Source organism: Lingula anatina, chromosome 2 (genome assembly GCF_051362555.1).
Source record: "Lingula anatina isolate TDL-2025a chromosome 2, LinAna3.0, whole genome shotgun sequence".
Classification (NCBI taxonomy): domain Eukaryota; kingdom Metazoa; phylum Brachiopoda; class Lingulata; order Lingulida; family Lingulidae; genus Lingula; species Lingula anatina.
The window spans coordinates 38,941,422-38,968,096 of NC_141768.1; the positions used below are offsets into that span (position 1 = coordinate 38,941,422).

Sequence of the window (26,675 nt, forward strand, 5' to 3'; positions counted from 1 at the left end):
CCAACGGTTATCTAGAGCAGTCTATTTTATGTTGTTGCTCACAGTTCTGATAACAATTTGATAAACGCTCCCCTACACCAGAGTGTTATCAATCCTTAATGTCCCAAAGTAATTATTTTGGGGTCCGCTAACTTCATACTCCTTGCAATTATGCCATGACTGAAACATTTAGATGGAACTTTTTTCCTATCAGTGCGGTAAGTAGGCCAGACAATAGGGGCAGTCATATTGACGCCTACCCTCTTGTGACCTTGACCATTAGTATCATAGTGTAGGGAAACTATACTAGGAGAACACTAGTGAGTACTGCTAAACAACCGAACCAGTCCCTTCAAAAAGGTTAAATTAGCCTTATTAGCGGCAATATAGACCTTCATTTTGGTTAGAAGGTATAAATTGTTCCGAAAGGACATACATGTAACATGTACAGTCTCACTTTTTACTGATGACTTATGAAAAATTGGCACATTTAGTGTGGTTAGCGGGCTTTAATATTCATTATTTAAGACTTTTCTTTTTTTAAATAAAATCTATAAACATAAATTACAATAGCAATTATGGAAATTAGCGTGTAAATTGAGTACAGTTAACGAATTCTGTGTAAATTGCGTATTCAGTGTGCAATGCTTTTTTTCTCGCTGCGAATATCTGCATAGAAAGCGTATTCCCGACGCACCAACCTCAAGGTCCGATCACACTATAAGTTCATGTATATGAACAAGCGTATAGCACTAACGTACGCAAACAATTACACATACATTGGTGTACGTTGGCATACGCTCAGCAAATACAAACATATTAGTCACATGTTGCTCCTACGCAAGGGACACGCTGGGGATACGGTTAATACGCTTGAGTGACGTTAAAGGTACGTTACAATGCGTTTCTAGTAACACACCAACGTTTACCTGCGCACTCGATACGCATATTACTTAAAAGTCAAACGAACCCTTTGCGTTTTTCTGTATATGGGCAATTTTTTTCGCATATTTAAGTAATTTATCCTTAGTGTGACAGTACCTTGAAGAAAATAATACCATCTGAAATTAACTAACAAAAGTTTCATTTAAATTAATTTACTTATTGATTTGGGATTTAAGAAATCGAAACCATTTAAGTTTTAATAATATTTAAAAAAAACGCAACAAACTGGTATCAAAGAAACAATGATGAAACAACCCAGGACGTAGTTTATATGTATATTACTTAGATCCTCCAACTGGATCAAAGGCACACAACAATATAAATTTGCTGTTACTACAACTACGGGTTTCAGAATCACCAATCCTTAACAAAACGCTTACACCAAAAATGACGAAATCATCGCCATGAGGACGTTCTTTTTTGTGTGCTCTTCTTGCTTCTCAAATAACATTACGCTGTTTTTTTTTAATCAATCAGAAAAACGTTGCACGACCCCCGCTATAAAGGGCATGACGAGAGCATAAACATGTAGGAGGAGACCGTGTAGAAGCTGAATCGGATGAAAGCATTCAAAAAATATTATCAGAGCAAGCAAATATAAATTTGTTTTATTACATACTGGAAGCAAAACAGGCATTGCTCATTACGAAGATGCAATTTAAGCAGCGATGGGCAACAACTTATAACATGGAAAGAGTCTTTTTGACGTTGACAATCTACACTTTCTTTCACTTCACCTGGTTTTACTTCGAAATAAAAATCAAGAGAGAAAGTTATAATTAATAACTATCTACCAATTAATAATACGCCGCAAACACGACGCTTTAAAGCATCAGCCATATACGTGCGCAAATAGAACATCCAATTTTTACTGCCGTATATTTCAATTCATTAATGAAATCGTCTTGATTGATTCATATTCAGCACTCCGTAAAATATTGGCTGTGTTGAGGCATTTTGATGGAACGCAAGTGGCAGCATTTTAAACGTATCACTGACTACTTTGATGTTTCATAGCTTTTTTTCCGCAGTATCCGTCACTTTGACCAGATGAAGTACCAAAGAACTTTATGATGTACAATGGCGGTTGAGTTTCTTCGCTGTCGTGATAAAGTAGTTCACGCAACGTTGCTCTAACGGTGATTCCGTCTTATATTTCATAGGCACGTTTAATTAGTTTCCATAGACAGCAGACTCTCCCTGATATTCCATTGCCTCTTTCTGCGTAACCATTAACTTCAAAAGCTCAGGTGACCTACCACTTACGCAACTGAGGAAGCGTTTTTTTTTTTACCATCTTCTTTTCGGTGTATTTTTTAAAAATTACCCCCGATAGATGGATATTAACGTCTTTCTATTAAGCACCGTCAAGATAAATTGCAAATGAAATGGAATATATCCAAAATGCTCCTATGCACATTTCAACTGCGACCGATAAAAGAAGAAATGGCAGTTTGAAGCTGAAATAGTGATTAAATCTTCAGACAGCGATAAAATCAAAGTTGAGTCAACTTGTAGGTAATATTTACAAGTCAAAAAAGGAAAAAAGAAACGCAAGTTTTGTTATGGGAAAAGAGCAGCATATTGCTCAGTAAAGGGATTGCCCTCTCCTGGCTGCAATACAGGCCAGTACCGTCCTCTCGTGGACTGTCCGAGACCTCCAATGCAGACCTGAGTCATCCTTCTCCATTCCTCCACCAGTGCAACTTTTTAGACTATGACGGTGGAAGGTTGTGGATGGCGGTTATGAAGGCGTCTGCCCAGTTCATCCCAGGTATGCTCAGTGGCAACATGCCTGGTCTAAAGAAGAGTCTGAAACTGCTCCTGCTGCATGTACGCCTGTGCTATCCTGGCAATATGGGGACAAATGTTGTCCTGCAGGGGTGATGATGCATGAATGGCTCAACAGCTAGAGTTGGGACTACATCTCTGTCAAATTTCCACCAATCACCATGAGTTCTGTCTGAAAATTGCCACTTATGCCCCCCCCCCCCCAGAACCATAAAACTGCACCAATGGCGATGGCCAATAGCACGACCCCTGTCCAGATCAGACAGCCATGGCATCATGTCAAGATGGAATTCAGTCTCATAAACTTGTTTTTCAGATTTCAGTGTCCAATAGCATTGATTGTGGACTTTTGCAGGACTTTTGTCACAATTTGTGTTCATATGTCTGGAGCCACTCAAGCGTATCAATACTCTACTGCGGGATTGAGATGGTGTTCTGATACTGAGTACAATGACCAGACTAACAGGGGTATTTTTGGCCTCTTTGAAGGACTGTGGTCAAAACAAAAACTTGCGTTTCTTTTCTTTTTCTTTTGGCTAGTCTGTAGGCCTTATCATTCTACGTACGTAATATATTCACCAGCCGATCCTCCTTTCGTAGCGTGAATACGAGTACCTTGAAACAATGCAGCAGTCCAAAAGGATGGCCAAATATACATGTACTAGCAACTCTGTTAGATTTAGCTAATGTATACATTTGAATCTACATGTATATTATCTTTACGTGTTACAATACTGCAGTAAATGGAACTGATCTGTGACTTCATACTTTTTTGATATCGTTACCGTGTATAAATATGTAAAATATATCAGTGGGGGAGTTCGTGTAATTCAAGATGGGTTTCACTTGAAGCTCCTTTTGATGATTTTTATAGGATTTGATTTGTCAATAAAATTTGCGTTGATCTCTTTTTAGTTCACTACCTGCGACGATATGGCTCTTTTCTGGATAAGGTGAAATAGGTGTATCTAAATATCAATTATTGCAACCATAACGGTTTAAATGGAAAATATTTTTGTCGTATAATAAAACAAATGCAAATTACTTATCTTCGGCATTGGTCCAGGGAATTTGCTTATACTGAGATTCACTCTACCTCATGGGGAACATACATATTTTTGAAATAAATTCAATTCTTTGCGAAATATTGAAATAGAATAAAAAGGAATGGGCTGGTTACGCTGTGTAGGTTAACATCCAGTCGCATTTAACATATATAGTTTTCATCCATTTCTGGACTTACGCTTTAGTGTAACTGGCATAATTATGTCTCCCTTTCGAAGACTCCACCGTTCTATCAGAATACAGGTAGAGCTATCCTCAATCTTGTAACAAAATGCTTCGGAAATGTTTGATCATGTTTGAAAAATGTTTGAAATGTTTGTCTCATGTCTTGGATAGAAAGAACCCATCCCACCCCCCACCCTTATTTCCCGTTTGTTCAAGCTCGGCTGTCTCCGAGAGGGGGACCCAACATCTTCAATTAGACTAAATGTAAGTACCGTATTAGATAAAAATTTATCTGTGTACAATAGGCTGATTGTACATCTGCACAGAAATGTTTCTTTGTTGTCAAAGAAGTAACAATCAAGACGAAGATCTATTCAGCAGCACTAACATTGCATGCGTGTTCCACTTTTCGTTTTATCGGTAGTCGTGAGCATTTGTAACTTGATATCTGCAGAAATGACATTTGATAGCAGCACAACACAAATAGATCTTTTCAGTCATAAGATATAAAATAAGCAACGGCAGCAAAAGTCCAGATTCAAAATGGCCACCACATTGAATGGTTTGGGGGTGGTCGGTTCATGGCTTATTTAAAATCCCTCTCATCAAAATAACACGATCCAATGCTGGGCCTCTGGGGACATGTGTTTTGACAGCGCCCCTTACTAAAAACATTGAGATAGCTTCAGGATGCTTAGGTTTTCTGTTTAGAGGTGCTGCATGAGGGAACGAACAGTATCACTGGACGCATCAGTCTGTGTGTAGTTTTTATACAGCTTTAATCTATCGTGTGATATTTTACTGTTGGGTTACTAACAGTATACGGCGTATTTTTGTGGCTAGTGTAATCTGTATAGATTTGACCGAGGATTTCCATCTGTACAGAAGATTTACTGCTTGGTTCGTGTGTGGACTGTTTGCGGTCATGTAACTGTTATGTATTTTTTATCACATCAAGATGATGCTTGTCTTCAGTATTTTTCCTAGAAGCTGCCAATTAGGACAAGAAACGTGAATCTAAAGAAGATATTTACTTAAAATTCGTAATGGTGTAATCAAAAATATATGGGAGTCTATGTACACATATGGGTCATGATGTCATTATCATTTTCTTTGGTACAGTTTACGTTTTGAAGAAATTGCAATCTTCGGTCACAAACTAATGATTATATATATCTTAAAATCTTCAGAGCCTTATGTGTTTATCCATAATAAAACGGCAGATAAAATATGCCCCTTTCTGGCCGAAATTACTGCTTTAATTTAAAGATTATTTAAGTCCGGAACTGAATTTTAATATTTCAGTTTTGCGAGAAAAAAAAACATTTATTTACCCTCAATTCCACATAGTTACATGTGCCCTTTATGCTGGTTTAACAGATAGTCTGGCGTGTGGGTCAAATAGTACCTAAACAGGGATACTCTAGCCATACAGTTCCAGAGATTTTATTAAATCGTCGACAAGCCATTTCGATAACAAAGTGATTTCGTTCAAAGCAAAGTTTGCTTGACCTTTCGAACTTTCTGTTTATTTGGCTCATTTAAGAGCAATTAAGTCAATGCAGATGGCAATTTGCGTATGCAAGATTCAGTATTAGTGAAATTTTCTAGGAAACACAATTTCCTATAGTATTCCATTATTGTCACAGCCCGTGTGTCTTTGCTTCTGCACTTTTATGATCCAAAGAACAGGGCAACAATTGCGTCAACGTGCCAACTCAGGTAAGTCCCCTTACATAATTCATAGGAAAAACAACCGCTAGGGATGTTTGGCGACAGTATTCTATGAATTGTGTCACCATTTGACATTCTTTTTATCTGTGTGGTATAAAGAATGTGGTACTCTCAATATAGTGTATAGATCCATGAAAAGCACGTATAAGGTGTACTGTTCTAAATCTCAACTTGTTGTCAGTATTCTTAGAATCGTGTCACCGTTTCACTTTTCCTTATATCTGTGTGGTATAAAGAATGTAGTACTCCCAATATAGTGTTCTTCAGAGATCCATGAAAAGCACACACTGAGTAAATGCATTTTTCAAAGATGAGTCCAAAATTTAGGTACATCGATGAAATGAATGTAATCCAAGGATCTTATGTTAGCGTTTTTATTGATGCCGTTCATAACGCCAAACATATTCAAGTGCAAAGTTAGTCACGAAAAGCGAAAAATTATGGAATCCTATGCTTTATAGTTTTTTTATTATTTCTCTGACTACATCAAACAAATAACGATGGACTGCAGGGACAAATGCTAGTATTGACCGGGGATAATTACTTTGTATACCCTCACCACAACAGCACGCCTCGTGTAGGTAACAAGGAGAGAATAATGTCTTTTGCACTTTGAACAATAACGCAGTCATAATTAAATTTGTGAGAAATGTACATAAAGCACTTTTAAACAACTGGTATGAAGAAAACGGCCCGCACGCTAGCAAAAAGAAGACGGTGAAAATAATCATCGAGGTACAAAGAAACAGGTCTGAAGTACCACAATGCCTCATTGTGTAGTTAAATCATTTCTTCTTGAGTTCCAAACTATAACACAGATAATTAGAATGTAAGAAATGTACAATAAATAGTTATTTTGAGCAACTAGTACGAAGATAACGCCTTGCACGCAAACATGAGGAGACGTGTAAAAATAGTCCCCGAGTTACAGAGAAACGCGTCTGAAACATCCTTTTAAAAATAAGACTATCATATGATATTCTCTGTGTCAACAATGCATCTGTATTTACTTCTGCACCTAAAGACAGAATAGAACAAAAATCAAATCGAGCTTAAACAAATGATTTAAGCTCTAATACATCTAGTACTGTAAGGAATGTTTGAAACTCTTTTTAAGTATCATCATAGGTAAATTTTACTCTTGCTGATATTACCAAATATGAAGATGTGTGGATAATGTACTCTTTAATAATGGTCACTTCAACGGTGAGCAATCGGCAGCTTTATAATCCAAATTTTACCAAGTTCTTTCCTTTCTTCGCCTGACATTCAGTAATGATTAGGATTTCTTTAATTTACTAATCATTTTAATCTATGGAAAGAGCCTTTAACAGATCCCATTCCTTTGAAAAGGAGCAAAGCCACGATTAGGCTTCCTTTCGATTCGTCCTTTTCGCATAGAGTGTTGGTGATCAAAGGTAGTTAAAAAGACAAGACTGGACGGAAAACGAGTTGTAGATAAAATAGGACTGTGGTATGCTGCGTGTATAATAGCCAACATATACTGCTCAGAAGAAGCGGGGGGAAACCTTAGAAAAGCAGACATTAAAAGGAACGTTTACTGTTCAATAACTAAAAACGTAAATAGAATAATCGTCAACCATCCCTTTATTGAATCGTGCAATGTGTTTGGACTTTTCTATCAATTATCATTGATGAGAATGAGAATAAAAAGGCAACTAGTCACCATTCTTGCAGTGCTCAGCGTCTGTGACGGGTTTCCAACGCCAAACAAGCAGTTGTGTGTCTTGCCAGTAAGACAGGTCGCACCGCCTGGAGTCTTGAACAGACGTACCCTCCCCTAACTCCTTCTGACAGTTTGGTCGTTATGGTAGTGCGAGTGGCCCTTCCGGGGTGTATTTGTAGATTTCTGGCACTGACAGTAAGGTTCTGTATGTCAGAAAAATAAAATGCAATGGTCCTGAACTGGGGATTAGACACAAGGTCTCACTGACCTGGGTATGTTGATTTACTCCTTGTTACCGTCAACCGCTGATTCAGCTAATGGATTACTGAAGGACCTACATGTACATATAGTCTTCTGGCAGTGATACCAAAACCTGCATTTGATAATCTCACTTCCAGTGACGAACCATTGTGTTATGGCATTACTATATAATGTATCAGTCTAAGCTCTTACAGTGTGATTCTTACTCACATAGATGAATACAGGCATGCTATGTATTCGTCAAAACCTCAGCAGGGTGGCCAAATAATTTCACCTATTTTTATTTGTATTCCCCCCCCCCCTCCAAAAAAAAAAATTGTAATCATTGCTTCTAACGAACGCAAAATTTATGTTCATTGCAACATAGTTAAACCAGAAATGCCATTCATTACACAATGGTGACTTCGTCTTAGAATTGCCAAATTTTTGCATCTTAAATGGCGGTTGCTCCATAACTTCTTTTTAAGTAGAATAATATCCTAATTGTACAGACAATTAACATATTTTACAAACCAAATGAGATTTACCCAGTTTCATAAGGTAACTGAAATTGGTATTTTTGTTCATTCTTTATGTTAGTGGTTATCAAATCACCTTCGGTGACAGGTTATAGATAATGCTACCTTAACTTGCAGAGCTCAATATCTACATGTATAACAACATCCCCTGACAAGAGCGACATAAAAGCCACAAAAAAGCCAGATAATTGATATTTGTATCTCTAATGGCAGAAGAAATTGGACTGACGACCATATCGAAACTCCCGAAAGTCCTCGTATATTAACTATAGACTCTGTGCAATGCCTAGAAACTTAAAATAAAGATGTGACGTTCTTCTTAAATCTTATGGGACCTCACAATGCAAATATCCATATATCATATACTTGTGATAAATTCATTTTCCCCGAAAATAAATCTGAGCCAGTGTTGGCGTGCTCTATCATCTCATCACCTCTGCATTAGATTCGACGGATTGCCCACGCAAGTAATCGTCACAGCGACTAGTAAGTCAGGAGTCATTTTAATCGATCACAGCCGAGTAATATATGATCTTTTTGGAAAAAAAGTAACGTAAATACCACTAGATCACAGTTGAATGTAAGGGAATGGCGTGTGTTTGATTGATTCTAAACCTCTCTTGCTCTGTCACTTGAGATGTTAAACTGTCGACCAATCAGGAGGAGTGTCTTGGCGTTCCGAGAGACGCGGGGATCTATGATGACGCAGATTAGTTTGCAGCAAGACTCATAAATACCGCTGCGCTCTTCACTGAAGACAATTGACTAAAGCTGTCGACTGGAATGATTCCAGCTTAAATTTAACTTGTAGAGAAGTAGGTGATAAAAAAGCATTGTGTTGACTTTGATAGTAACGTGCAATTAATAAATCCAATTTGGTTTTTATCTGAAAAATCAAAACCATGGGATTGACTTATTTATTTGAGAATCTAACGCAGCTAGATGCTGACACGCGGGTCCAGGGCGCTCCTATAGACATCACTCAGGTCAAAAATGGCCTAATGGGTGACTCACCTACCAATGTCACTTATTCGCCAGATCAATTATCAGGCGATGCGTACGATTACAGCATCTATTATTACTCTGGAGTAAAGAAGACGGTGCCGGTATGGGAAGTTACGGTGAAAATCATCGCATATCTCTGTATCATCATTTTGTCGTTAGTTGGGAACCTGCTTGTTATAGCAGTTGTCTTGAAGAACAGCCGCCTCCGAACTACGACAAACTACTACATCGTCAACTTGGCAGTTTCCGACTTAATGGTAACTTCTACAAGCACGTGGGTCCATCTCGTGGAAAACTTGACAGAAGGATGGGTCCTTGGGGCGTTCTTTTGCAAGTTTAATACATTTGCCATAGGTAAGTCACACAAAGATACAACATGCTTGAAAAAATATAATTAATCATTGTACAGAGGGCAATTTTTATACAATAATTACATGAGGTTGTATATCAGCTTACGATATAAGAATAATATTATGTTCTCTAATTTTCAAGTATAATAAACTTTTGAAGGTAAGCTTTACGAAAAATTGAAAAAATCACTTACTGGCATATACACACCTTTTCTTTATTATGAAGTTCTGAATTCCACTAAGGTTCAAACTCTCCCCTCTGCATTGTAACCACTCGTAAGAAATAACACCCTTTTAATTTCTCTATGAAGAAAAGGACAGTAAAACTAGAATACCATATGCATAACATTTTATATCCAAAATGTTACTCCTCGTGTCAATGCTTTGTAAAACATGTACATGTTCGCTTTGTTTTTTGTTAACATTTATCGTTGTCTCTACACACTGGACAATAGAAGTGTCACTCCTACTGAACCAATACTTTGGGGGAGATAAATGACTGTGGAATGATATGCTCCTGGTATCATTTTATTAACATCAAATTTCACAAAAGAAACGGTTCTGACTGAACAATTCAACTGTCTCGATATTCTGACATTGCTTATATTCAGCCTCTTCAGGTTAATAACTTTGATTACTCTGATTCAGGGGGTGACACTTCTATTGTCCAGAATGTGTATTTTGGACATTCAATATTGATACATGTATTATCATCACCATCACTATAAATGTGCCATCCACAGAGTCCACTTTTACCACTTATTATGAACCACAATGACGTATATTCCTCATCGGTTACATTTCTATTAGCGGAAAATAATATTATATAAACTTTGCATATCATGTATTTGGAGAAAATAGCAAAAGTAATGATTTATACTCACAGAAAGGCAATTATTCTGCCTTTGGGATAATTGTTTCATATGTGAGTGTAATACTTGTACCCATCAACCTTAGAAATGTTCGTGCTCAAAGATGTGTGATGCTTTTGAAAAGTATCGCGTAAATTATTAACGTGTCCTCATACGAGCTATCACAAACTTTGTACAGAATGAGTTTCTGTTATATGTGTAACTCTTAAAGTGAACAAGGTTGCAATTTAGAAATAAAATACACCACTCTGCTCTTGCTGTCATGTTGTTATTTTAAAGGGTGATTTAAAAACGTCACATTTTACCAGGAATCTAATTGACGTGTCATACTGTGTCGTCAATATGTGACAATGTCAATAACTTTGGGCGGTTACAAGAAGAGCAACAATATCTCTGCCAGCATACAGGATTCTCAGTGACAACGGCGTTTAAAGCTTAATGAAAATGCTTACTTGTGTTCGTGACTAAAGACAGCAAGAAAGCTCAGGTTGTTCATGTATCTGCGTCATGCCACCAGCATCGGCTTGTATTTAGCGAACAATGGTCACGACCGCTCCCCTGTTTTCAGGTAGAAATGTGAACCACAACTAGAAGATGATTTCAGGTTTTTTCCACCTCGCCTGAACACATGTTCGTACACGTTTATGTCCGGTTTACACTGGATGCAAACATTCCGCGACCAGTCACTAGTCGGTAGATTTTGGTTATTTGGTAATTGCAAACTAAACTATGTTTACCAGACTTCAGAACGGTTGAAGAACGATTAATTGCAATAACCTCGCTATTATTTGTCACAGGAAATCGTTTGATAGATGCTGCATTTCTTTAATAAATAATGCCTTTTCATATTCTAGACTCGTATATGATACACGATGTAACGGAACGTTTTTCTTAATACAACACTTGTTTAATGAGGCCAAATAGACAAATATGGTTTTTGAAGATACGGGGAAAGATGTTTCTCAAAATCTTTCTCTGTCGTGTATTTCTTTATGTTTGGGCACTGACACTGGCTAAGAAAATGCCATTAAAGTTTCACGATTTTTGATTTATTATTCCACCTCTAAATGTTTCCCGATATTCATGTACCAACAAAACAGTTGTCAATTGGAAGAGGCAGAATTTTTTTTGTCCTTATCAGTACAGCGCACATATTTTGCATTCTGCATATTTACGGCCCTAACAAGAAAAAAACCTAATATGGTATGACAGACAATTCCTTTTAGACGAGGCAATAAACTTTCTTAAAAATTAATTACAGGGGACTTAAGTATCATTACCCATACCCATGGGGCCTACACCGACAGGGTTTAAGTCTATCATGAAGCAATTAATCTAATCCAGGTTAAGGAGCGTTACATTAAGTTTACGCATAAAACGATATCATGACCCACAGAAATGTGAATCGCATTACGTGTATTACGCTTGGTGTTTTTTTTCAGGAAGCCGTTCATAGGCGGTCCTAATATACAGAATTAATAACCTCTCTGAATGGCTTCAGCATGCAGTTCCATTGGTTATGAGGCCAGCACCCTCAGACCGGGACTCTATAAGCTTTTTGATGGAATGTGTTAATTTACATAGACAAAGACAGAAACGCCACTAAGAGAACGCCCCAATGATTACAATCTACACTGCTAGCGTAGCATTATTTTGTCCGAATCAGATACTATACGGCCTAGATAAAGCTTAGTTTGAAAGAGAACTAAGGGTTAGTGTAAATACTACATTTCATTAACCTTTAACAATGTAAATTTGAATTTAACGTGGATATATTCGAATCAATGTTACAGTTATTGGAATTGATTTAATTACAGAGTAGAAAACACAACCATTGCCTTACCTGCAATTTTCTCCCGAAACGAGTTTTAGAGCATCGTAATATATATTGCAAATGACCCAGACAGTCACCCGCCAATGGAACAGATTGTCTGGAATAATTTGGAGCTTGGCGCGTCAAGGCTGTTTACTTTCATAGTAAACTTATTCCTTAATTCACATCCTGGATTCACCACTACACGACAACTATGACAAATGATATTGCACATTTATATTCATACTTGTATCCTCAACGACCCAGTACTATAAAAAACAAAGAATATTATTTGCTGGATGAAAAAATGGTGAATGAAAAAAATGTGCGTGGATATGTAAAAGTTAATTATGTTAAAGTGATTAGAAAAGGCATACTATTTCAGGTCCGCTTAATTGCTGCGTTTCATACAGTTCTCTCCTAATTCAGTAGATTGGTAATGGCGCATTGAAGGCGTTTATGTTTCCGTACATACGTTAGTATGTCTTTAAAAGACGTTACATACCGAGAGTTGGACACAACTTGGGAACATTTGCTTCCTGAGAGAGAGAGAGAGAGAGAGAGAGAGAGCGCACAGGTTTGAATACTGTTCATAATTCCTTTCTAGACATTTCTTTGACTCTATGTATCGACCGTCGTAGCAACATTTGTCACATGAATACTGAGTACCAGCTGTTTTCATTCCCCATTGCCAGTGAACGTAAGACCTGCACCTCTGTAATGACTCCGTAGGGTAACTGACTAATGAACCGTTGGGGATTTCTAATTTCAGAAGGTTCTCAGAGTTACAGAGACGTTGACATGAGATACAATGTGCTGTGCTAGGACCAATTGGGTTTTTATGCTGAGATAAGATTCGGTAATGCTCAACGCGTGTTTTAAAATGCACGCATGCTCACTCCCTTTTTACTGGCAGGTACAAGTTTAGTCGTTAAAGGCACTGGTGAAATTCGACCTATTAATCTGCATACAAACACACTGGGGCACATCCGTTGTTCAATAAATGTCTAATCACTCTATTTTCTATTTGGTAATTAAATCGGCACTCTGAAATGACCTTTTGGTTTCGTTTCCGACAAAATTCAGTTGTCAGTTTTTCTATTATGCCACAAGATTTTGCCGGGTGATTTTGCGTGGTGAAAAGTCGTTTTTGCTGTGCATGCACCAGTACCTAACCCGGAGACTACCGTTGTGCATCTGCATGTCTATCGGCTAATGGACTATCACACACCTTTTGAAAAAAAAACAAAAACAAAAAAAAAAAAAAAAAAAACGAAGTCATTTGAAATGCACATGATCAGTAAGCAGATATAGCTACTCCTCCAGATAATCGTTTCTGTCATCAGATCTTTTAGTTTGGATCATTACCTTAAGTTATCCCTCGATAAACTTAATTGTGAATCATTGCGATTCACCGATTCTCTTAAGAAACCATTCGTTGTCATTTAGCCGTTGTTATCAATTTGCTGAGACCTGGGAGGGCAGTAGAAATGTCACAACTGACAGGACACCCTTCTGATATACTGATTAATGCACACAACTATGACGAACCGAATGTGACAGGCCAAAGTATGGAGAAAGTTGCCGGTAATCAGTCACTCAACACAAAAGAAAAAAATTAAAAAGTCCGAACAGTCTACATAATTTGACGCCCGTTGTCTTTTAGCTTATCTATTCCAACCTTCAAAACGTCAATATAAGCTAAAATTCCTTTAACTCAAAAGAATAAAAACGTATGTTTTGTCCAGGAGCAGTTTCATAGAAAAGGGACAACATTTACATTGGTACATGTAACATGTGCTCGAACCGGTGCAGCGGAGATTAGGGCGGTATTGTAATTTTTCATTATGTACATGTAGGTGTTGTCCAAAGTCATCCTTTCCCCAATTAGCTAGGTGTCCAGAATCCTCATTTGACCACCTCAGTTCACATCGAGATCTAAGGCTGAAATGGAATGGTTTTCGGAAGTTGTCAATAAATCAAACGATTTTTGAATCTCTTAGTACCCGCTGGGCGTATGTTCTGGTTATCAATACGGTCTGAGAGATTTAAAGGAGAGCCTTAATCTCTTTGATCTTATGTTGTTTCGTTTACAGCAATCCTTCTAAGCATTATTCTTGGAATTTACAAATACCAACCTAATGAAACGAAGTCGAGCCTGATTTGATGTCATTAACGGCTTTAAATCTTGATTTCTGTTTATGTCCACTTTATTATGTCCACTTTATTTTACTTATGCACCTGTCCTCGTATCCTCGGCGCAAATGAATTTTTATTTTCATGGTAATTGCGACAAGGCGGCATTTCTAACCTGCGGCTCGGTCATATACTGCATGCATAATACAGGAAGAGCGATAACTTTGAAGTTTGTCATCAGAATCGCATTGTACCTGTGGAAATTGTGCCCGTTTAAGAGATCGGAAAAAATAGAAAATGTTCACTTATGACCTTGGTTAATATTGAAACTTCTATCGAGAGAGGAAATGAGGGGATCTGGTGTTGGCTCGGACGGATGTCGAACGAGTTGTGAGCACATGCCTTACCTGTTCTTGGCGATTGAATTTCAGTTCTGGTGTTTTAAGTACAACAAAAGTGGAAAAATCGGCGCAGTTTTTGTCGCAAATAAGCATAATACGTGATTCTAAGCCATACGCTTCACTGTTCCCGTGTTGCCATGCGTCACAAGAGGAAATAAAAGTTCAAAATAAACTGAGTGTTATCGATATGAACGGCAAACAATTTGCCAGCCAGTCTGATCCTCAGTGTTTCCACATTCGCGGTCAGCAGTAATGATCATAAGGATAAGATTGAATTGTTTTCTGTTTTATTTTCATTTTGCAGACTCATTACATCTCGCTGACTGAGTGTTGACAGGATGTGGATTGACTTGTTTGGAAACATGCAGGAGCAACCAAATTGCCTTGATAAATGTATTTGTCGGCATAATAGAAATACCATTAATGCGATGTTTTTTTCTCATGTGTTGGCAGAAATATGGTTTACTTATCATTGTTATTGAAGGTTATGTGTCCTTTTATGTAATGTAAATTTTGTCTTTTTATGTCTTCATTATGACATTTCTCTATCTTTATCTCTTTCTCTTTCTCTCTCTCTCTCTCTCTCTCACACACACACACACACACACACACACGTACGCATGCACGCACGCATGCACACATGCACGCACACACACAAATGTGCCAAAAGTTAATGACACTCAGAATTCCCCTCAGAATTCCAAGCGTTTGTCACACAAAGAGAAGCTGAAGGACTGCAAGTTGGAAATGAATTATGTGAATGCAGTACATATTTGCCAACAAACGTCGGCTAGATGTATCTTGCTAATATCAGATATCACTTAGCTTGCAGATGTTCTTTAAGCCTGGTAAGAAAACGATTTGTCGTGATTTATTGAGTTCCCGACGCATGTGTTTGTATGCCCCGTCATAAGGTTGCAAGCTTTCAAGATTTCAAAAGGTGAGAATTACCAGTAAAAAATTTTGTAAATGGATTCCTTGCCCCATGAAATGCCAAGTTCCCTGGTATATGGGTATATAAGTGTAAGTCACGAAGTAAAATCGGGAGACGTGACACACAACTGCCCACTCATTAGTTTGACAGTTTGTAATTGTATTTTGATTATTCCCTTTTAACATTTGCGGGTGTCTAGGCAGGCATTTCTAAATGTCACAAATCATTTCGTCAGCCTGATATATAAAGCTTACAGCTCCTCTATCTCCTTACAGAAAAAGGCCCTGGATTGGTGATAGAATACTATGCAATTTGACACAGACAAGCACATCTGGTTTGACCTATACTTATCAAGCAGATGATTTTTTCCTCGGAGCAAACAATGCATAATGTAGATTAGCAGGACACCATAAGGTATTTCTAATGGTAACGGTTTCTAAAAGACGACTCAGGGTGAATAAACCTTCAACCATTTTCCCCTTAGAATTCACTTTGAAAATACCCTGACCCGATATCTGACTCAAATAACAGGAAAGCTCTGGAAACACTGAATTAAAGGATGATATCTTCCCTTGTCTTCCACCGGTATCTCGCACGCTGACACGCTGTGACAGACATATGAATATTTGAAAAAAAATTGAAAGACTTTGTTTTGAAGGAATCGAAAAAGATCGAGATATACAAACTCACAGATTGTTTTATTTTCACAAATAACAATGTCTGGATCGAATTGAAAGCGTTAACGAAAAAAAATGATTGGCTTTTCGGCAGCAATTTCTAAAAATCAAGATTGGTTTTTTAATCTTGTATTTAATTCACGGAAGTGATTACAAAACAAAAAGGCGTGTACCAGTTCCGCAGTTCCCCTTGTCATGGGCCTTATTACACTCACAACAGTCCAGATTTTCCAATTAAAGGTCAGGCTTATCGACGCCATTCTTTCGTAGGGTTTAATGTACAATCATACCGACATCAATAACCTAAGCTACCATTGCTGGCCACCGACCGTTTATAATATAATCCTCTATCCAAAGTTAAACCGGAGACCTATCGAATTGTAAAAGAGAGAGTCATCTAAAATGAACTTTCCACACACCTCTTTCGTGCAAAAAGATAATTTCTTGGCATTTCGAATAACCACCCGGGGGACGATAGTAGATTTCTGGTTAAACTTATATACACATGATGATGCATAGAACTATTCTAGTATCCCTTTATTGCCATTAGTCTGGGAACAGGATGGCTATTTTGGGTTTTTATTTCACCGAATGAGAAAACAAATATAGAATTTTAAACACATTACAGAAGGAAAATTTTACATTTGCATGTTTTATATCTATCATTGGAAAGGGGCTGATTACTTGCAAAAGACACTCGGAAGTATATTTTTACTTGACGCTACATTAAGACAATAATAGCTTTTATTTACGGGCTGATGGCGAAGAGAAGATCTTCAGCCTTAAACAAACCAATATCGTCTTTAACAAGTACTGAGAGCAATGGCTCTAAGTTGACTTACATTTGAGTCGATCTTTTTGAAACAGTCCACGTACCGTAGAATTGAACATTTTACTCTACTTTGACACAAAATAGGTAACCAGTAATCCTCCTAAATGAGAATATTGAACATGTCTTACAGAAATTACAATTTTTTATGTTGATAGTTACTTTATTTTAGTGGAATTCTCCATATCTATCTCGGTTTGATATGAAACAATATTTCATCGTAAGATAAAAAACTTACGTAACTAATTGTTACGTAATAATTGTCGGTAGGATATCGACCTGTGTTCTTGTCAAGGTTTTCTAAGAGAAAGCATATTGCGTGGACTCATTGCCTGAAACGATTTATATACTTTTTTTTTTGTTAAAATCGATCTCAACGCGACTTAAATCTATAGATTACAAGCACCGCTAACACAAAATGTTAAGCGACGCTGAAACAATAATTTTTAAAATTGCAAGTTTCGGCAAGAGATTTTGGACTGTGAGCCTATACAGGATCGGGTTGAGCCGCTGACTTTAGATTATCGATCGACATCAAAAAACAATCAATTTCAAGATCATGGTATTGACTGAAGTCGGCGTGATATTGATCATTTATTCCCCCAATTACCTAGAAACCTTCATTCACAATGTGATAAAGGGCAGCTAATGGCGCGTTAACTTGCTAATATACTTGCTTTGTTTCAATAAAGTGAAAAGAGCGCTTCGAGGTAAAGGCCTAATTGTCTCTCCTGAAGGAGACATTAAAATTCTATCATGGTCATAATCCCAGAGATCAGTCCCTCAAGGAACGCTATGCATGCTTCTAACCATGAATATCGAAAAACATTGCCATTCAGTTAAGAAATAACAGAAAGTAGACGGGGAGACGCAGTGCCGACAGATTAAGTTATGGAAAGCACACTTGTCCAAGCAATAAGACAAAAATTGTTATGCTAGTTAATCATATCTTTGTTAAACTCGGCAAAAGTTTATGAAAAATCGCACTGCTGCGTGTCCTATCACTATGGCAGCGCAACAGCGTCACTCAGTGACATTACGCTGTATGGTGCACTAATATCACTTTCGCGCGAGCGACCGCGTGGGTCTCTGGGGTTCCAATAAATAGTTGATTATCAGCTCATTCCGAACAGTTGGTTGCCTCAATTCCCAAAGTCTTTATCTATTTTGTTTTAATTCCCTCGTTTTTTATTCTGTAAAATCATGCCGGGACGATCCTAGACGTCTTTAATATCCGAATGGTTGATAATTATTTCAAATGTATAGTTAAAACAGTTTCATCAGACTAGTACAACGACGATATAGTTTCAGTCATGGTAATCGTTTAGATGTGGTGACATGTACATGTAGCAAAATCATTGGTTTTGATCTCCCCTCCTTACGTGCCATTTATACAGTAAGACTTTTTCATTTCTTATCGAGTAGCTGTAGACTTTTTAAAGGATGTAAAAGTTTTTAAACAGTTTTTACCTCTCTGCTGTCTCTAATTTTGATAACAAAAATAGGATTCTTAGCAACTATATTTTAAAAACTAAATTGTTATCTTATCCTTTATACGCTTTACCCGAATAGCAATCCAATTTTCGTAATATATGAATTTTAATTCATATATCAATGGCTGAATAAACTCTGACCTTATCTTATCTTGTAAAAAAAAAAAAAAAAAAAAAAAAAAACGTGAGCTAAGTTTGTTTTCTCCTTAAGACATCCACTCGTTTCCTTAGATTTTAACTCTGTCCCAACTAGCCGCAATACATGGCCATAACACGCATCCGAACTATAACGAAGGACACCCGTGCTGCAGTCTTCATGGAAGCGGGTCTGCGTGTATTACAGGGCCGCTAGACAGGAAAACTAAACAGGTAACTGTGAAACCGCCAAACTGTTTCCCCGGTCTTTCGGGATTAAAAGTTCACATGTTTGCCATCTGCACGTTCACACAATGTGCTTCTACTGCAGTCTCACCCACATTTTACATTGACACCATGTATCGTTTCCAGATCTTCGTTGCATCAATGGGTCTTGCAGGAGGAGTAAAGTGTTGAAAAGGTTTGTGCTTGGAAGGGACATGGCGGATTTTGAAAACACGTTTTAAATTTGTGAAGAGACCGACCCCGAAAATCTCTACGAACAAGGATTTTTTTTCAAAAACACTGGTCCTTTTCTCCTTCTAAGACGTTTGTAGAGACCATTGGGTCTAACCGTTTATTTTTAATATGCTGCTTTTCTTTTCCGTCTGGTCAGATTCCTTCATTATCTCCTTGACAAGATTCCTTCAACCATACAGTGTTGGGTGCGGCCCAGGCACCTTATGGTAATGATTGGAGCAGCCCCAGTTATAACACTGGTCGATTCGCGCGCGTGTTTTCTATACCGTAAGTCCTCACGGACGTATCTACTTAAAAAAATAGGCAAGCGTCCTATCCTTTCTCGTCTATAAAAAACAGATGTGTGGCTTTATAGGATGTATATGGTCATTAACCGCCTACACAGGATACTGATGTACAGCAGCTTATGTCATCGAGGTACATGTAGCCAGGCAGCTCTGCGAAGGAACAACATGAGGTTGTCCAACTCTAATTGTGCCCCAAGAATTTGTCCGGAGGCGACGCCATAGCAGCCAAGTTTCTGACCAAGCCTCAGTTGGTCTGATAACAGACAGTTCAGAGTTATGAGGAAAGGCGTTATCTTGTGGCAGTGAACCTCTGTTAACAGTGCTGGCCTCATCTACTAGTCAAGCTACAAGTGAATGCTAGTGAATGGTCCGAAGACATCCCCAGAAACAGTTTGTACGGCAGAGGAACGTCTAGGCAGATTTTCTGCATGACTTCGCTTGAATTTCCTTCACAGCAAACCCTTTCTTTCCTTAAATGGGATGACATGACATATTTCCAGCAGGTACATGTATTTTCAACCATGGTGCGCATCACTTCCAATCCTGGACAATATGAGACAATGAAGCAGCTTTCTACATTTAAATAAAATAATTTATCTTATTAGGGACATCATCGCAGGAAACTGGGAACGATTACTGAGGTTTAAAGCTACGCCAATAGCTCTCTAGTTAATAGAGGCTGGGTCCATCTTTACTTCCCCCAAAACCGATTTATTATAGGAGTTTTCTTTCGTTTCTCATTATAGTCTACTCTATCTATGTTTTTTCTACTAATTTTTCTACTAATCTACTAATCTAGCGGTACCATTTTAACCTGCTGTTTCACCTCTTTCCTTTGGCCTTTGATTTTACTAGCTCCAGCTGGAGCATTTGAACAATGATTGTGATGCGATACGTGTACATGTAACACTAAAACGTATGTTTGGTATGTTTCATAGTATATACATTTATTACATTTCAAAAGGCCACTAATCTTTGTTACTGAAGAGAATTCCAATTTTCGGTTTGATATTTTCTAAGAACAAAATGTAAAAAAAGTTTGATGTGTATTTAGCGAAAATGGCACTTGAAAAGGAGAGACAATTTTCCGTTTTCCACACACATTGCATTTCAGTTGTAATTCAATCATCGTTGGCAGTCTCTTTCCGTTGGGAGTTAGTAAATGTATATTTTTTTAAAAAAATCGCACGTTGTTTCAGAACTGTCACTGGTATCCAGCGTCCTAACATTGACCCTGATTGCCTGCGACCGTTTCTTCGGCATCGTGTTTGCAATGAAAGCCCACTTAATGGATCGTAAGGCGCTTCCGTTCATTATTATGATATGGGTGATAGCGGCAGGGGTTTCGTCTCCTCTTCTTGTCTACCGGAAACAATTCGAGAGGCAATGGAAAGATCATCTCGAGATATGGTGCGATGATAACTGGCCGAAAGTGGAGATGGACATGAGCGCCAACACAACTAGGTGGACACAGCCATCCCGCACTTTCTACTACACCTTTGTTTCTGTGGTGCTTTACTTTATCCCAATAGGTATCATGATAGTCGCTTATGCCATGATTATTTGGAAATTGTGGTCTAGTGAACTTCCTGGGGAACAGATCGAATATGAAATTGACGCCCAGAATAAAATCAAGAAAAAGGTAAGTTTAGAACTTGAAGTGTAATTTTGATTGCTTCGTTAACCAGTAGACGAAATACTTATCATTAAAAGAGAAAAACTTTATGTTCTAGGACAGATTGAGAACCGTGAGTGAGCGTTAAATGAGACAAATTTTCGCAGGGGCCTTGCAATAACATTGCGTACAGCTGAAACAGAAAGTACCTTCACAGTCGCATAGCCGTAGCCTAGGCTGCGCGAAGCCTCCTCGCGGTAGCTTCGCCATCCACCCCCCCCCCTTTTTTTTGTTTTTTTTGAAGAACATTAAGGGGGAGGATGGCAAACATTAAGGAGCGAAGCTTGGAGGATAATACTTGGATATCTTGGATCCTAGTGCGAAGGAAATTTCTGTTTTAACTGTATATGCATATTTTTATTTCTTCATGTTTTAGAGGGAAGTACAATATGGAACTCTTTATCTCACTCTCTTACCAAGTATTCGAATCTCTTCTATTAGTCCATTCTCTCTTGACATTTCCAATTCTTTTTGGCCTCTTGTCAATTCGCTATCAATTTATAGTCCTTCATTTTAAACCACGTGTTTATAATTATAAATCTGCTTCTCACTACTACAAGACAGAGGATTGTTCATACCTATGTCATTGATGATTGAAAATTGAATGGAATTTGTCTCGTGTTTGATTTCCAATATACCCTGTGTCCCATAACAAGTAATGGGAGTGTTAAATGCATACACAATATATCCGTCACTATATTTTCTGAAATGTACCATGAAGATAAGGCATATTTTCTGAAATTGTATTGTTCAATCATTGCCTGGACCATAATTCTTGTACCAACCACTTTTTTACAGCGCGGCCGTGATTCATTGTTATTCGTATTGCGCGATAACCTGATACTCTGATATAGCGAACAACTATAGCAATAATACTTTCACCAGAAAGAGCTTAAGAGCAAGAATGAAACTGATTATTTTCACTCTGCCTGGTAAATATATGAAATGTTTTTAATCCTCAGGTAGTCATCATGCTGTGTGTGATATTGCTTGTGTACGTGATATGTTGGACACCTTTCCAAATCCTGGTGCTGTGGTACGAATACGGAAAACACAAACATCTCCAGGTAAAAATAAACTGACCTTTTAGATTGTCATATTTGACAGATGATCTGGAGGTGCAAAACAAGAAACTACCTTTCTCTATCTGTCTACAAGCCTCCCCCTCCCTCTCTCTCTCTCTCTCTCTCTCTCTCTCTCACACACACACACACACACACACACACACAAAAGATATTTGATAAGGATGCGGTGCCTGTACAATGACAGGAAGTTATGGCACATTCTATTTATGATTATAAATTGGCATATGCTTTCTTTTTCAGAATCCGCCATGGTACCCCAAGTTTGAGTTTTTCGCCCAGTTTATTTCGTACTCAAACAGTGCCTTTAATCCGTTCATTTATGCAGGATTTAACGAAAACTTCCGAAAAGGTAATCTTTGTATAATTTCTTTGCTGCCGCTTTCTTGTAAAGTCTTTCAAATATGACCCTCTCAATCGTTTTCATTGCGTTTTGTCACCGATGCTAATACTCATTACTCAAAATATCAAAGACGATGTGGGAAAAATAGGGAAAAACAAAAAGTAACGTGCAATATAGCACGTCAAATATTTTTTAAAAATTGGGATCGTTTGTCAGATTAAAGTAACCTGCTGATCCCAAGCATTGTAATGCACTCACTTGCACACTTGGAGTTTCAATCAAAAACAAAAAGTAATCACAAACTTGTGAATTTAAGTATTATTTCATACGAGATATACTGGTACCGTATGTAAGCATTTCTCTCTCTCTCTCTCTCTCTCTCTCTCTCTCTCATATATATATCAAATGTAATAAAATGCATTAATAAAGCGCCTTACTTTTTACAGGTTTCAAAGAGTTGCTGTCGTGTGGCACTGACGCCACTCGAATCAGGCGTTACCCTTACTCTCGCCAGTTTTCGTACCGCACAAGTACTACGCAGAGCACGCTCTTTCAGAGTAGCAGCAATTCCAATTCGACACGGCATCTAGACCAACAGCAGCAGAGAGAGCGAGAGGCGTGCCTAACCACCATGACTCGAGTCTGACTGGAGCTTGTCGGGTTGCCAGACAAACAGAATTTCCTAGATATCCCCGGGTCTCATCCCTCCACTAGTCTACTGCTCCACCAGAGGCGCTCGGTTGGGGCAACTTCTTTCCTCAGCCCTCCAGTCGACCAGCCTAGGCCTCCAAGCAAGACCCTCTCTCGGTCGGCCCCTTCAGTGGCTGAAGATAGACTCCAGGAGATAGTCCCACTAAAACAGTTGCAACAAGTATCAGGCAAACGGCCAATAAAGAAGAAAATACAACAACTGGAATCCTCCGTATAAAACCAAAACTACTGCCCGCCACTGGCTTTCTGGGTAGACCTACAAAATGTATCCAGATTTGTATTCAAAGGAAAAAAGTTTTCCCCGAAATATTTCATTAATGAAAAAATTAGCTCTTTCACAACTTCTATTTTACCATTTCACTATTCAAGGGGATGATAGTGAAATATTGTTTGTCTTGCCATCCGACACGAGAAGGCATTCCATCAGGTACAATACATCGTAGATATTATATGTCACACTGACTTATCTATTGTAATTGATCTTCACCAACTGTAGTGTAACATGTCCCCAAATGTGGTGTGAATTCTTTTCTCTCAATCAGAACGAGATCCATGTTCAGTAATTGATTTGAGGCAAAACAGCGATTGCACAATGTATACCCTTAATTTTTTTTTAACTGTCTCTAAAGGTACATTAACTCCGTATGGATCAGTTGAAGCACTGGGGAATTTACATGTTCTAAATAAGAATGATCGATTTAGCAAAGAAAGAACTGTTTTTCTTCTATGCCTATCTGAGGTATTGTAATTCCGTTTTTGTATATATATATATTTATTTGTTTCATTCAAATGACACTATTAGCCAGTTTAAATGTTCACACTGTTTGTCGCAATTTTAAGTTCTTTGCAATGATCACAGGTGTAATGAGAGACTTTTTTGGGAAACCGGTAGAATGTATATCTCAATTTTGCCAGTAGAGAAAACCACAGCTGTCGAAGGGAATTAAGGCAAATATGCCGCACTGGGCTAGCATTATGTAAATTAAATTGAAATTGATATTATATTGGCAAAGCATTCCTAACAGGAAATTAGCAATTAAGCCACATGCATCAATAGTAAAAATGAAATGTTACATCGAGAGGTACAAATATAAAAACCACGGCCAACACACGCCGAAGTATTGGATTGCTACATGTATTTACGAATTAACCAAGGCAGATCTGATTTGGAAAAAGAAACGGATCACCTCCTTCTCCTGTAAACTTAGTTTCAACGTCATGTTATCGTTGGTGACATTTTTGTGGAGTCTATTGTGTGGAAAAAGATCTTTAAAATACGGGACTCCTTTGCACTCCCTTCAGAGAGGTTGCGTTTATAGGAATAGACAAAAAACTGTAGCTCCCTTGATCACTGATTTTTTGAGATCGTTAAAAGATACTTATTTCATTTTATTTTAATTGTTGCTCAACGAGAGAAAAATTAAAATAATTAAAATAATTTAAGATCTGACAAATGGATTTACAAGACCTTTACTTCATTTTTAGCTAATTTATTTCCATTATTGCATTAATTCATTTCAATGTGCATTGATATGGAAAGGGGAGTGTCTAGTTAAATTTTACATCAAATATTAAGCATTATAATGCCATTTAATGTTAAACATAAGGTGCATCATTAACACAGCGGTAAAGCATGGCGGGTATAGAGCAAGTATATGTATTATAAAAGTGTAAAAAAATATTTCATGTTATACTGGATATATTTTTTAAGGCCTGTATTTTTTTTCTTTTTTGGTGTGATTCAAGTTTTGACACATGTATTGACATTTAGGCCACGCTTCTGACTTTTGTGTGTTTGTTATATGTACAGCGCTGAGGCTGGTCCTCGTTTTCTGTTTTCTTATTAAGAAATGAAAATCATACAGGCATACAATTTCACATTACCTTATGGCAGTATTGATTCCATTCTTAGGTCCAAAACTTTTAAAGTACACAATCGAATAAAAAAAATCGAAGATAAAGTGGGCGAGTTATTTGCGGCAAGATACAGCAAGTTTTGTAAAGCATTGATAATGAAATAAATTACGTTTGAAATACTTCAACAATATCACGATATCACGCACGGAGTTTTTTAAGGACGAGGGATTATTTCCATCGGGAAAGCTTAAATTTCAGAAAGATTAATTTGGGGGCGTGTTGTCAAACAGTGCCTCGAATGGATGAGAAATATTAGGCTGACACTATTGATGCTTTAGTGTAATACTAAAAGGAAGCGTCCTAGAATATTCTTTAAGGTACCGTCCCCGTCTGTATTTCGCCTGCTTTGTCTTATGAAACCACTTGCTATAGATAACAATGTGTCTAGCTTGGGTACAGTCTATGAAATTGTAAATATGTCATGTATGGGTAAAGCAAGAAAAATGATATTTTTAGGTGTCAGGTGAAAATATTGTAAATTGAAGTGAATAAAGATATTTGAAAATCTAAGATTCACTTTTTGAATATCTATTGCATGCAGGTTAATGCCACTTGATATATTTGTTAAGTTTTATGTTAACTTTTTTTGACGCGGGGTGAAAAACGGCAACTTGCATTCCTTGCGTTGTAACCTAAGGTAAAAAAGGCATAAAAGCTGCCAAAGGGACAGATATATGTCAAAAATGATAGAAACAGTGACATTAAAACTGTCTAAAAATGAGACCCATGTTGCACCTTCAGCATATTTCAGTAGAATTTCTAATTTTACATTTTTGAATGATGCAGCCAGGTTATGTTTGAGTTCTTATTAGCCAAAAATCACCCTCAACTTGCCCTTATATCGTGTAGACAGAAAAAAGTCCTGGGTTCCAATTTTCATTTCTTAGAAACTAGCCATTATATTTTTACAAAATTTGACTTAATACTATTTCATGCATTCTCTGGTGCATATAAATTTAGCTAAATGGCACTACTGTCACGTAACATTAAATGCAAAAATGCATCTACGAATATGCAGTGCGATGTGACAGGTAAGGTAGTCCTAGGAATGGAGGTTCACATGTGTAGTGCAGGTAAGGGTCAGTCGAAGTATTGGGGTTAGTATATGGGACCCGTCGAATGGCACCTATATACAAATGAAGAACAGACCACGGTTCCTAAGAGACAGCCATTCCTGTCACACCGGTGCGATGAAACTGAGGGTCTGTGTAACGCGGAGTCCACTCTCCATTAAATAATACATGTTAGTGTTAGCCTGACGTAAGTGGGTCAAAATATAGGTCGAGGCTTACCTGTGCAAATTAATGGAAACCGGACTCTATCATGGGGAACTCTGTCACGTCACACCTGGATGAAGCCGTTTGATGTCTCCCGGATGATGCTGACTATA

At 37.8% G+C, this 26,675-nt stretch overlaps 1 protein-coding gene across 1 annotated transcript; it reads left to right on the forward strand.

Moving 5' to 3' along the window:
• The first annotated feature begins 9,047 nt into the window (after positions 1-9,047).
• On the forward strand, positions 9,048-25,789 carry LOC106170746 (QRFP-like peptide receptor). The gene is made up of 5 exons (XM_013550731.2): positions 9,048-9,504; positions 20,757-21,199; positions 22,195-22,299; positions 22,558-22,666; positions 23,104-25,789. Exons 1-5 carry the CDS (start codon positions 9,048-9,050, stop codon positions 23,301-23,303), a joined length of 1,314 nt encoding a protein of 437 aa, XP_013406185.1. The 3' UTR covers positions 23,304-25,789.
• Positions 25,790-26,675: the final 886 nt, after the last annotated feature.

Bases quoted from the DNA above. Each gene is read 5' to 3' on its own strand.
- LOC106170746 (XM_013550731.2), top strand. From the start codon at position 9,048: ATGGGATTGACTTATTTATTTGAGAATCTAACGCAGCTAGATGCTGAC. The intron at 9,505-20,756 runs GTAAGTCACACA...ACGTTGTTTCAG, and splicing joins GTTTAATACATTTGCCATAG to AACTGTCACTGGTATCCAGC. The intron at 21,200-22,194 runs GTAAGTTTAGAA...TTTAATCCTCAG, and splicing joins AGAATAAAATCAAGAAAAAG to GTAGTCATCATGCTGTGTGT.